The sequence below is a fragment of the Microcebus murinus genome, chromosome 4 (assembly GCF_040939455.1).
Source record: "Microcebus murinus isolate Inina chromosome 4, M.murinus_Inina_mat1.0, whole genome shotgun sequence".
NCBI lineage: Eukaryota > Metazoa > Chordata > Mammalia > Primates > Cheirogaleidae > Microcebus > Microcebus murinus.
In genome coordinates this window covers 102563418-102577297 of record NC_134107.1, presented here as the reverse complement: position 1 = coordinate 102577297, position 13880 = coordinate 102563418, and the positions used below count along the sequence as shown (strand labels likewise).

At 35.5% G+C, this 13880-nt stretch overlaps 1 protein-coding gene across 1 annotated transcript; it reads left to right on the top strand.

Moving 5' to 3' along the window:
* The first annotated feature begins 12325 nt into the window (after nucleotides 1–12325).
* LOC105864530 (olfactory receptor 8B3-like) lies at nucleotides 12326–13267 on the top strand. Its single transcript, XM_012752464.2, has one exon. It carries the CDS (start codon nucleotides 12335–12337, stop codon nucleotides 13265–13267), a length of 933 nt encoding a protein of 310 aa, XP_012607918.1. The 5' UTR covers nucleotides 12326–12334.
* The last annotated feature ends 613 nt before the right edge of the window (nucleotides 13268–13880 follow it).

Genomic DNA, 13880 nt, shown 5'->3' with positions numbered 1-13880 from the left:
GCAGAGCCAGTGGTGCTGCCTTAGTCCCTGTCTCCAGTGCTGGGACTTTCTCTCCTGTTCCTGCTCCTCTTCATCCTATTCCTCCTTTTCTTCTTTTCATCTTTCTTCTAAAGTCTTCTTGGCAAGATTTCTACTTTAATATCTTCTTTTCTCTCAACATGCAATGTAACCATGTGGGCGTATTCTAGGACTCAAGAGTCATCTCAGCCCCACGGTGGCCCCAACCAGATCCTTATTCTCCTTACCAGATAGAGATCCTGAGCTGATAGACTTTCGTATGTAAGGATAATGCTACTGCCTATATTTTCTTATCTATCTTCATCGCTCAAGATAAGCCAGGGAGTTGGATGCTGTCTGACATTTTTTTTTATTTCTCGCTTTCTTTGAAGCAATAGCATAGAGCCCTTTCTTGTTCCAAGGATTTTATTAATTATTTATTACTGCATTTAAACAGAGAAGGGATGACGAAAAATTGTGTGGACATGTGTAAAGTTGTAAAAATATCCAGAATGTTTCATGGTTCTTTTAGTAATGGTTCTAATTAAGGATTTTTAGCCTCACATCTATAATGGAACTGTATACCTTATTGTACTGAGGTCCTATTCTTATGGATGTTTGTGGATGGACTGGGCTTATCACTCTGCTCACCAGTAATGACAATGCATTGGTCTACTTATATTTTGTTATAATAGAATTGACATTGTCACTGACTTGTACCTATGCCTGTGATTCTGCTTAAAAATTACACAGTCACATTCTTGGTGATAGAATCATTTCGCATGCTTTGTCAAGATTCTTTGATAGCCTAGCTGTGTAGCAAGGGTTCTCATTTGGAAAGGGAGACCTAATACTTCTTTTAAAACACAAAAGAAATGTATATGGTAAGAACCTTATGTGTTTGGGGTTTATTGCTTCAATATTGTTTCAAATGTAAATTTCACTTCTCCTTTTGTTTCTTAAAATAAAAATTTAAATATGAGGCCCATCCTGTCTGCCACTTTTTAAAAAATAAAATCTATTACACATCAGTCTCATTATCCTGTTCTTCAGATGAGGGGATTGTATGTGACTTGATCAAGGCCACACAGCTAAAGATACTGAGCCTGGTTTTTGAACCCATTGTTCATCTCATGAAGAAATGGAAGAGAGGAAAATAGGCTGGTGAGGGAACAAAGAGAACTTCTGGAGAGTTACTTCAGAATGAGCCTCAAAGCGGGGGGCTGTTTGGGAATGATGCCTTCAGTCAAGTTGCCTGTGACAGAGGGAGAGATGATCTTGAAGGCTTTGATGTCCAACTAGAAAAATGCACATCCTTCTGCAGAAGTTTGATTTCAAGGTTGGCTTGAACAGGGTTGGCTACAAAGAAATGTTTCATGCAGATCTTTTTGTAATAGTGACAATTTCCTGGGATGGTGAGGCTGAGCAGTTTGAGTCAAACCTTCCTAGTGAGGCATGTCACAATTTCCATAATATCATGTATCTGTACTGTAAGAAGCCTATTAGGTATTATGCCATTATTTGGAAACAAAAAGACTTATTCATAATAAAAGCAATAGAATATTGGTCTACAAAATTTTATTTTATGTGTTACTCAGAAATTAAATTGTCAATTGTCCATTGCTATTTTGGATGAATTTGGTGCAAGATGCCTTCCAAAGTATATATCATAGGCAGGAGAAATGGGTAATTATTGCTGTAATTTTTGTATTTACACAAAGATAGCATAATTATGGAAAATTCTAAAACATTGGTTTATAGAAATAGCATTAAAATGATGCTGCCCGTAAAATAATTTATGTCAATGTGATGAAATGTATTGCTATTAGGGGAACAGTCAAATATTTATATTTATTGTAATATTTATCTCATTTTTAAATTTCGGAATATTAAGGAGGTACAATTGTTTTGGTGATATAAATTGTTTGTGTACTGTTTGAGTCAAGTTTTAAATGTTCCTATCCCCCACATAGTGTGCATTGTACTCATTAGGTATGAATTTACTCATCCCCTCCAGCCCCCCACCTGCTTGATTTCCAATGAATGTTATTTTCATATGTGCACCTAAGTATGGGTTGATTAGAGTCAATTTAGTGGTGAGTAAACTAAATGTGGTGTTTGCTTTCCCATTCTTGTGATACTTCACTTAGAAGAATGGTCTCCAGTTCCATCCAGGTTAATACAAGAGGTATTTCACCATTTTTTTTATGGCTCAGTAGTTTGTTTAAAACGTTTATTTCTCAAGCAGAAGCTGAATGCCTAGTCTTTACCTCTATCCTTCTTTTGCCTACATTCATTATAGTGCCTGGTTAAACAGAAAGCTTCAAAGTGTTTTATTTGAATTTTGCTCTTAGAAGTTCACATGCTTTAATAAAGACATAAAATGAGGTGTATAATGCCGATGTCTATAAACCCTTGTTACTTATCAAGAAAGCAAAATGTGATGTGCAGGCATAGCATATAGTTTGTGGTCTGAGTACTATATTGGAGTTGCCAGTAATCCTTGGTGGAAAATGAATCAGCAAATAAATTGACTCAGTTTGTGAAGTCAACAGGCTTTTTTCTCAGGTTGAATTTCCTATATTGACCTATCAAAACTAATCAATTTAAATTTTTAATTAAAACCACACTTATAGATTGGCTCTTTTATTTGACCATCAATCATATAATACACATCTAAAAGTTCAGAAAACATTCATTTATAGTTTAATAAGGAAAAAAGTCAATGTAATTTCTATTGAAGTCATAAATTATTGCCAAAATTGTTTATTCAGTATTTTCCGCTCTTTTTTTTCCCCCCATGTGGATTTTTAGGTCCCCAAAATCTAGCCCAAAAATATGAAATAGGTAAGTTGTTAAAGCACTTATGTGGTCCAATTAATACAACTAGACTGGGTGCACTCACTGCATACTTCAATCTGTGGTGAATGTCTTCATAGTTGGAGAAATATTTGTATAAACAGATTTCTTCATTGTTAAAAAAGAAAGGTGCTGTATACTATAGTTTTATGAGTTTTTATAAGTGTCCTTCCATTAAATATTTGGTAGACTTTAACATTACACATAATCATATTAATAATGTAGCCAGGAGAGAGGATGCCTAGCTGAAGTTAGACGGCTGTGTCGCCATGGCTCTTTCCCTCTGAATTCTCCCAAGGCCCCTTGGGTTTATCTCCCTTTGATTCCCGCACCTGAATTGTTACACCTGGCCTTTCAAAATATGTTGATAATATTGTTTTGTGTCTGTCCAGGACCCTACTTTTGTTACTATTTTTTACCATATGATGGTTTTTCCTGCTGGACTTTTCAAGAAAGAAACTGTTAGAGAAATAATGAAAACTAACGATAAATATATACAATCTAAAATAATCAAGTTTCCAGAACTGAGGAGTTTTCTACAGGTTCTGATGGACTCATGCAGCTTTGTAAACACTTAAGCTGAGTCTTCCTTCCAGATTTTCTCAATGTATATTATTGTTTCTCTTAGTGTTTGAGCTGGATTCATCTTATGTGCCTAAAATGAATATATTAATCTTCTCAGCTTGTCTATTTATTGACAAACTGTAATTGTTCCTCTGATCTTTGTTTCCTCTTTCTCAATTGTCTCCACCACTGACTTCTCATTTCTAATGTTCTGACTTAAGTAATTGTCTAGTTAACCCCTAATTTTGAAGGATGCTGGCTTTGCTCTAGTCTTAGAGAGAGAGGAGGCTCTTTATGGCTTTAATTAGGCTGACGAAATATGAGGCACTTGGTGACAGTGCTTTTCAATTGTCCTCTCTTTCCAGACAGAGGCCGGCAGCCTTTGTGTTGAACGTTCAGTGGACATCTCATAGGCAGAAAACCTGGTGAGAACAGAACCTGCATCAAGGGAGCAGAGCCAAGAAAATGGTCCAGATAAACCAGGCTGTCGTTACCTCATCTGAACTGTTTGATCAGGCTTCACCTGAATCCAAGGAAATATTTGAATTTTTAATTCAAGTGATGCAAAAACTTTATTTTTTTGTTGAAAATACTTTTCCCCCAAATACCAATTGACTGGTTCTGTAACAATTAAATGTGCTCTAATATGAATGTATTTACTTACATTATGCAGCTTTATGCATGATAAATTTATAAAATCTCTTTGGTGAAAATGGATGGAAAAGCAGAAATTCTTATTCACAATGATTAAGAAATTCAATTAAGGCCAATTTAAATTGTTAGCCATAAATATATATACAGTAATTTTATAGCTCTACCTCCACTTGGCACTTTACTACAAGACTGATCAAGAACATTAGTCTGTTCTTTTTTATTATTATTATTATTTTTATTTTAGCATATTATGGGGGTACATGAGTTAAGGTTACATATATTGCCCATGCCCCCGTCCCCTCTCGAGTAAGAATCAAGCATGTCCATCTCCCAAATGTTGCACATCTTGCCCGTTGTGGTTGTATATACCCATCCCCTCCTCCCCCTCCCACCCTCCTGACACCCGATAGATGTTACTCCTATATGTCCACTTAGGTGTTGATCTGTTAATACCAATTTGCTGGTGAGTACATGTGGTGCTGGTTTTTCCATTCTTGAGATACTTCACTTAGTAGAATGGGTTCCAGCTGTATCCAGGAATATACAAGAGGTGCTACATCACCATTGTTTCTTAAAGCTGAGTAGTATTCCATGGTATACATATACCACATTTTATTAATCCACTCATTAATTGATGGGCACTTGGGTTGTTTCCACAGCCTTGTGATTGTGAATTGTGCTGCTATAAACATTTGAGTGCAGGTGTCTTTTTCATAAAGTGACTTTTGATCTTTTGGGTAGATGCCCAGTAATGGAATTGCTGGATCAAATGGTAGATCTACTCGTATTGCTTTGAGGTATCTCCATATTGCTTTCCACAGAGGTTGAACTAGTTTGCAGTCCCACCAGCAGTGTAGGAGTGTTCCTGTCTCTCTGCATCCACGCCAGCATTTGTTGTTTGGGGATTTTTTGATAAAGGCCATTCTCACTGGGGTTAAGTGATATCTCATTGTGGTTTTGATTTGCATTTCCCTGATGATTAGAGATGAAAATTTTTATATGTTTGTTGGCCGTTATTCTTTCTTCTTTTCAGAAGTTTCTGTTCATGTCCTTTGCCCATTTTTTGATAGGGTTGTTTGGTTTTTTTCTTGTTGATTTTCCTGAGTTCTAAATGGATTCTAGTTATCAGCCCTTTATTAGATGTGTAGCTTGCAAAAATTTTCTCCCATTCTGTGGGTTGTCTGTTTGCTCTCTTAACAGTTTCTTTGGCTGTGCAGAAGCTTTTTAATTTGATCAGGTCCCATTTATTTATTTTTGTTGCTGTTGTGATTGCCTTTGGGGTTGTCTTCATAAATTCTTTGCTGAGGCCAATGTCTAGAAGTATTTCCAACATTTTCCTCTAGAATTCTAATAGTTTCACACCTAAGGTTCAAGTCTGTTACCCAGCATGAGTTGATTTTTGTGAGAGGTGAAAGGTGTGGGCCTTCTTTCAGTCTTCTCCATGTGGCTATCGTTTTCCCAGCACCATTTATTGAATAAGGATCTTTTCCCCAGTGTATGTTTTTGTCTGCTTTGTTGAAGATAAATTGGCTACATGAGGATGGTTTTATATCTGGGTTCTTTGTTCTGTTCCACTGGTCAATGTCCCTGTTCCTGTGCCAGTAAAAAGCTGTTTTAATGACTATAGCCTTGTAGTATAGTTTGAAGTCTGGTAAATTGATACCTCCTATCTTGTTTTTATTGCCTAGGATTGATTTTGCTATATGGGGTCTTCTCTGGTTTCATAAAAAGCGTAAAATTATTTTTTCTATATCTGTGAAAAGTGATGATGGTATTTTGATAGGAATTTCATTGACTCTGTAGGTCACTTTGGGTAGTATAGACATTTTAACAATGTTGATTCTGCTGACCCATGAGCATGGTATATTCTTCCATCTATTTATGTCCTCTGCTATTTCCTACTTCAGTGTTTCATAGTTCTCCTTGTGGAGGTCTTTTATCTCCTTAGTTAAGTATATTCCAAGGTACTTTATTTTCTTTATTGCTATTTTGAAGGGAATTGAGTCTTTGATTTGGTTCTCACTTTGACTGTTGTTGGCGTATATGAATGCCTCTGATTTCTGTGTATTGATTTTGTATCCTAAGACTTTACCAAATTCATTTATCAGATCAAGGAGTCTCTTGGTTGAATCCTTGGGGTTTTCTAGATATAATATCATGTCATCAGCAAAGAGTGAGTATTTGATCTCTTCTGCTCCCATTTGGACGCCCTTAATTCTGCTCTCTTGTCTGACTGCTGTAGTGAGGACTTCCAGCACTATGTTAAACAGAAGTGGAGATAGTGGGCAACCTTGTGTTGTTCCAGTTCTAAGTGGGAATGTTTTCAATTTTTCCCTATTCAGTATGATATTGGTTGTGGGTTTGTCTTATATGGCTTGTATCATTTTTAGGTAAGCCCCATCTATGCCTATTTTGTTGAGCATTCTTATCATAAAAGGGTGTTGAATTTTGTCAAATGCTTTCTCTGCGTCTATTAAGAGGATCATATGGTCTTTGTTTTTGCTTCTGTTTATATGGTGAATTACATTTATAGATTTGTGTATGTTGAACCATCCCTGCATCCCTAGGATGAAGCCCACTTGGTTGTGATGAATTATTTTCTTGACAAGCACCTGGATTCGATTGGCTATGACTGTGTTGAGAATTTTTGCAGCTATATTCGTAAGGGATATTGGTCTGTAGTTTTCTTTTTTTTGTTGCATCCTTTCCTGGCTTTGGTATCAGGGTTATGTTCACTTCATAAAATGTGTTGGGGAGAATTCCATCCTTCTCGATGTTGTGGAATAATTTCTGCAGAGTAGGCACCAGTTCTTCTTTGTAGGTGTGGTAAAATTCAGGTATGAAACCATCTGGTCTAGGACTTTTCTTTTTAGGAAGGTTTTTTATTGCTGTTTCAATTTCAGTACTTGATATTGGTTCGTTCAGGAATTCTATTTCTTCCTGGTTGAGCCTGGGGAGGCTGTGTGTTTCTGAACAATAAAGGAGAAATTACAACTGATGCCACGGAAATACAAGATATAATTTATGAATACTACAAATACCTCTATGTACACAAACTGGAAAATGTGGATGAAATGGACAATTTCTGTTCTTTATACTTTATACTTCTTTTAAATTTACAGTTTTAACATAACTAAGGAACAGAATACTTCACTGATAGGTTTTTGATGTGAGACATCTTTTCTTTTTCAAGGTTGGCACTTAGGTGGAATAAATTGACCTGTACATGCTATATTTAAATATATTACACATATTTTGTGTTTACCTTTTCTTTTACTTTAAAAGTTTATCTGATTTTCGTTTTTATTTTGTCTATTTTCTTTTTAGAGGTTACTACTTTTTTTCTGGTGCTAACTTTATTTTTATTCACATATCATACAATTCACACATATAAAGTATAAAGTTCAATCATTTTTCTTTATTCACAGAATTGTATGAACATAAACACAATCAGAATTTAAAACACTTTTATCAGCCTCCAGGAAAACCTGATACTCTTTAATACTCACCTCTCTATTCTCCCACCCTGGGCTCTAGGCAACCACTAATCTACTTTCTGTTTCTATAGATTTACCTATTTTGGAAATTCAGTATAAAATAAGTAATTGAATATGTGGTCCTTTGTGACAGGCTTTTCTCATTCAGTATAATGTTTCCAAGGTTCATCATGCTTTATTCATAAAGGTATTTCATTCCCCCACTCCTTCCCCCTCCTTTATTTTTGCAGGATAATATTCCATGGTATGGATATACCACATTTTGTTTACCAAATTACTTGTTGGTAGATATTTTTTTCTATATTTTTACGATTATAAATCATGGTGCTTCAAATGTTTATATACAAGTTTTTGTGTCAATATATGCTTTCATTTGTCTTAGGCATATAACCGGGAGAAGAATTATAGGGTCAAATGGTAACTTTATGTTAAACCTTTTGAGGAACTGCAAATCTGTTTTCCAAAATAGCTGCAACTCTTACATTCTCACCAGCACTGCATAAAAATTCCAATTATTCTCATGTTTGCCAATGCTTAGTTTTACCTTTTTTTACTAAAAAATTATAGCCATTATAGGGTGTATGAAGTAATATTTCATTGTGGTTTTGATTTTCATTTTTCTGAATACTAATGATATTATCTTTATGATAGTATCTTTTGATACTATATTTATTGATATTTTATACTAAATGCATACATAATGATATGAGTATCTTTTGATACGCTTAAGGGCATATGAATAACTTCTGTGTAGAAATGTCTAATCGGATCCTTTGCCCATTTTAAATTGGGTTTTTGCTTTTTATTATAGAGTTGTAAGAATTCTTCAGGAATTCTAAATACATTGCATGATTTGCAAATATTTCTCCTTTTCTCTGGGTTGTTTTTTCACTTTCTTGATAATGTTTGGAAGTGCTCTTTATTTTGAGCAGTGTGAAAACTTGCAGAGAGTCTGTGGTTTCTGTGGCGTTTTGGCTAATGAGGGGATGCTCTCTATATAAACACTCAATGATTCCCTTTCCCTGCGAATTCATATAAGAAATATATATGTAAATATATCCTTAATGTCTGTGTGTGTGTATATATATATATATATATATATTCACATATATATTTTTATAATGGTTTTAATATGCTAAGGCAGGTGGGTTGATTTAAAGCTTAAAAGACTAATTCATTTAACATTAACAGCCATATTCTATAGCTAGATTGAACAAACACAATTTCCTATTATAAATGTTTTCATGAGCTTTTTTATTAAGAGAGACAGCATTGGTGTTCTACCCAATAGTAGACATTATTCTTTCCCTTATCCCTAATGACAGAAAATTCCTTTCATGATAGTGGCTAAACATGAGAGATGGTTGTTTTGTCAGTTGTCTTTGCAACTCTTTGGCCATGTGTTATAAAGGGATGTCATCTATTGACTTCCAGAGAAGATTTACTTCATAATAGAAAGAGATATGTGAGGAGAGTTCTTTTGCCTTGTTCTCTTGCTTTTGTATTTGGATACAATTGTGTAGAAGTGATTCAAGAAGGTGTGGCAGCTCTTTTGTGACAATTGAAGTTCAAATCCTGAAAATTAAGGCCAAGAGACTGAGGACAATCAAATGGCAGAGCCTGGGCTCTTGATGAGAATATTCAGTTACTGAACCAACCCTAGGACATTCTACTTCCAGATTTACTGTTACATGAGAAAAATAAGCTCATTATTTCATTAAAAATGAAATAATGTTAAATAGATTTTTACCTATGTATTCTGTAATGTGAGACTAAAGATTTTCTAATTGATAACATTCATTTAAAGTTATATTCCCAGGAAATAAATGGAACAAATATTTCAAAAGATGAATATCTTGAGGATGTTTTTGGTCCTTTTGGGTAAACATTGAAGGGAAAAAAGTATAATTTATTTATATGAGTAGTTTATGCAGATTTAAACTTAAATTTTAAATATAATCTTACATGACTAATGTTTTTTAGATTTTTAATATACTCTTGTGAACTCTGAAATGTAAGCATTCTCCAATACTTACTTTTCTCTATTTGTTGGAAGAGTAAGATTTCACACAGTACTTAATGTACTTAGAATACTTCAAAATAATTCATGACTTCTTATCAACTATCATGTGACTCTATTTCATCATTAATTTTAATCAAGACTGAATTATAGTATTGAGACTGATACTTTTAGTACATAGCCTCAATGCCCAGTGGGTAATGGAGAACCACTGGAAGTTCTCACACTAGGGAGACACAGAGGTGCACTTTCAGAGCTTATTCCAGGAGCATGGACTAAATAAGAGAAGTATATGGAAAAATGCTAGAATAACAAATAGAAGACACTATAATTAAGTAGTACAGTCCAGTTAAAGCCTAAAGGAATGGAATTCATGGGTTTGTAGATTCTATCCTTATCATATTAGAAATGTGCAAAAGGTTCTGAAGGTTTTCAGAAATTATAAAGAATGTAATTTCCATAAATATTTAAAGAGTTCCTATTATGAACTTTGCACTGTACTTAGCACGAGGAGCAAAGTAATACGCAGAAGTGATCCTTATCTTTACATAATTTAAAGTTTTTAGGGGGACACAGGAATTAAAGGAGAAAATATTTCTAATGAGTGTTACAATCAGGATCTATCCAAAGCTATGGGAACATAACTAATGAGAGCTGACATTGATTGTTTATTTACCATGTGTTAGGCACCATGCCACAATTTTACTTAATCTCATTTGGTCATCACAATCCAGTGACAATGAATAGGACAGGCTATTATTGGTATCACTATCTTAGAAATTATACACCTGAATCATAGAGAAGTTAAGTAAATTGCCCAAGACATTATACTTAGTAAGCATAAGGGGAGGAGGGATTCAAATATAGGATTTTGAACACCAGAGCCCACTCTTTTCTACGAAAAGAAGAAACTGATGATGTTATTACTGAAATGTCACATTTAAAGACAGAGCAGGACACTCACGTAGAAATTTCCAGTCGGTATTTAGAAGTAAAAGATGTTAGAAAAGACATAAGCCATTAAAAGTTGTTTTGTTGATGTATCAGGAGAGACAACATCTGAAGTGAATTACTTACAATCTTTGAAAATTTCCAGATAAAAAAATATAAGGAAGGCTGGAGATATATCTTTCTGTTGTTGTTATTGTTGTTGTTTATTTCAGAATATTATGGGATTACAAATATTTTGGTTACATATAATGCCTTTGCCTTGCCCAAACCAGGGCTACAAGTGTTACATTCCCTCATACAGTGCCCTCCGCATCCATTAGTTAGTTGTGCCTTTACCTACCCCTCCCCACCTGATTGGTACCCAATGAATATAACTACCATGTGAACACCTTAGTGTTGATCAGTTAGTACCAATTTGATGGTGAGTACATGTGGTGCTTGTTTTTCCATTCTTGTGATACCTCACATTGAAGGATGGGCTCAAGTTTTATCCAGGATAAGAGGTGCTAGTTCACCATTGTTTTTTGTAGAAATTTCCACTTAGGATGTGGGAAGAAAGAGAGAAAGAACCCAAACAATAGATTTCCTAATAGAGCAAGATGGTAGGGAGATGGGAGTTTATTTTTTGGCTCTGCCATGGTGGATGTACAATCCCTAGAGTGAAGGGAAACCTTGAGTAGAATATTGAATCCCTAAGCAGCTAAAGACAGAACATGGTCCCAGATGTAAATATAGTTCCCTTATTTCATTATTATTCCTAGAACTGTTCCCTGGGGAAGAGATTGAGTAAGCTCCTATCCTGTTTATAACCAAGTGCATTATATCTTTAAATTCACATGAAATGTATGTCTTATGTTGTGGTTAAAGTGTTAATAATGGAGACTATTTTTCTCTGTTGCTTGAGAGGAATCAAAGTCATAATCATAAATTATGATCTGTAGTTCAGAAATATTTTCAAGACATAGCAGAAATTAAGTCTGGACTGCATTTTCTTGGAATCAAAGGAACCCAAACATGGGATCCTGAAATTACTCTTCCAGGACCACAGGGAAATAACAAAGATAAGGAAGCACCAAGGTATTCTGGACTAAGAACAGTGAGTTCCTAAATTCTATTTATATCAATATCCTCCTTTTTGAGATGGAAATCCAGAGATCTAAGACATTGCATTAGTCTCCATATTGTATATTCTGGGACTCAAGTGAAACTAAAGCAAGTATGTGTTTGAGAAGGGGGCAAGGAATGATCAGAGGCATTAGTGGGCACAGTGGTTGCAGTGTCTCTATCAGTAAGTATGCTGCCCATGGACAGAACTCTCTCTGTTCTAGATTTATAGCTTTTTCACTGTGACATTAGATAGTTAATTAAAGTACAAGACTCTGGTTCCTTACTTTTGGATTAGAAATGAGAGTCTTGGTTCCCGTCCTAATAGAGTCTAACCTGCCTTAAAGGACAGCAACAGGCAGCAAAGTCCTCTGTATCCAATTTTACTGGATAAAAGAGGGCTCAAGTGAATAAAGAAATGATGAGATGCGAGAAGGACAATTCTGTCCTGATCATCCCTTCGTCTCCCTTATTAGTTGTGACTTCCAGAAGTCATGTTTGCATATGGCAGCACTGGCCTTCTCTCTGTAGAGTAAGTTGGTTTTCTCTGTAAAGGCAAATTTTGTGGGTCCAGGTCGGGGTAGTGTCAGACATTCATATACACTTTTGGACAGACTCATTATGGGAAGAACTGGGTTGTCCTTTAATGCAACTATTTTTTTGCCCTCACAGATCCTCTTAGAGAAGAATGGCTCTTGGAAATGGCTCTTTTGTGACTGAATTCATTCTGGTGGGGTTGACAGACCAGCCAGATCTCCAACTCCCACTGTTCTTCCTGTTTCTAGCAATGTATGTGGTCACTGTGTTGGGAAATCTGGGCTTGGTAACTTTAATCGGGCTGGACTCACATCTTCACACCCCCATGTACTTTTTCCTCTTTAACTTGTCCTTCATCGACCTCTGTTATTCTTCTGTGTTTACACCTAAAATGTTGATGAACTTCATATCAGAAAAGAACATTATCTCCTACATGGGGTGCATGACCCAGCTTTTCTTTTTTTGTTTTTTTGCCATTTCTGAATGTTATGTGCTGACATCAATGGCCTATGACCGCTATGTGGCCATCTGTAACCCACTGTTGTATAACATTGCCATGTCCCCTAAAGTGTGTTCCAACCTTATGCTTGGTTCATACTTGATGGCCTTCTCTGGTGCCATGGCCCACACTGGGTGCATGCTGAGACTGACCTTCTGTGATGCAAACACCATCAACCACTATTTGTGTGACATCCTCCCTGTGCTCCAGCTCTCCTGCACCAGCACCTACATAAATGAGCTGGTAGTTTTTATTGTAGTTGGCATCAACATCATTGTGCCCAGTCTCACCATCTTTATTTCTTATGGTTGCATCCTTTCCAATGTTCTTCAAATCAGCTCCAAGGAGGGCAGGTCCAAAGCCTTCAGCACTTGCAGTTCCCATATAGTAGCTGTTTCTTTATTCTTTGGATCATGTGCATTTATGTATCTCAACCCATCTTCTGCTGGGTCGATGGATGAGGGAAAAATCTCTTCTGTCTTTTACACCAATGTGGTTCCCCTGATGAATCCCTTTATCTACAGCTTGAGGAACAAAGATGTTAAACTCGCTCTGAGAAAAGCCCTGAGTAGTAGAAAAGCTTGATTCGTAACAGTAAGTCTCTGGGCATGTAGTTACAAGCCAGGGACATTATGTTTATTTAATTACAATATTTTAATGGCAGCCTTGTTATCCTATATCTTTTTACCATGGTAAAGAAAATTTGAGTTTTCTCTCAATTTTTTAATAATTTTTTATAATAGGGATTCTTCTCTTTACTATTTTCACAATTTCTTTCACTTTTTGACATTTCCCATTTAGAAATAATGTTATGAAAGTAATTTATCTGGTTTTCTTCCATTTGTCATCATGGACTTCCTTTTCTTCTGGAGAAAAAGATTAATATTTACCCCCTCAAAATCAAATAAAGTAGCACTAGGACAACATTGTGCCATTGGGTATGGGATGTCTTTTTTAATTTTATTTTTTATTGATACATAATAGATGTGCACATTTTCAAAGTACATGTGATAATTTAATACACTGGTGTGGAGTTTCTTATCTTCTACTTATAATGTACCATTGCAAGCTTAAACCTGATCATTTGCCTCTACTTCTGTCTGTTCATCCTCCACTGGGCAGAAATGTGTCTCCTTCTAATGCCAGTGTCCCAAATACAAAGTATTTGATAACAAATATCAAATATAACTCCTTTTGC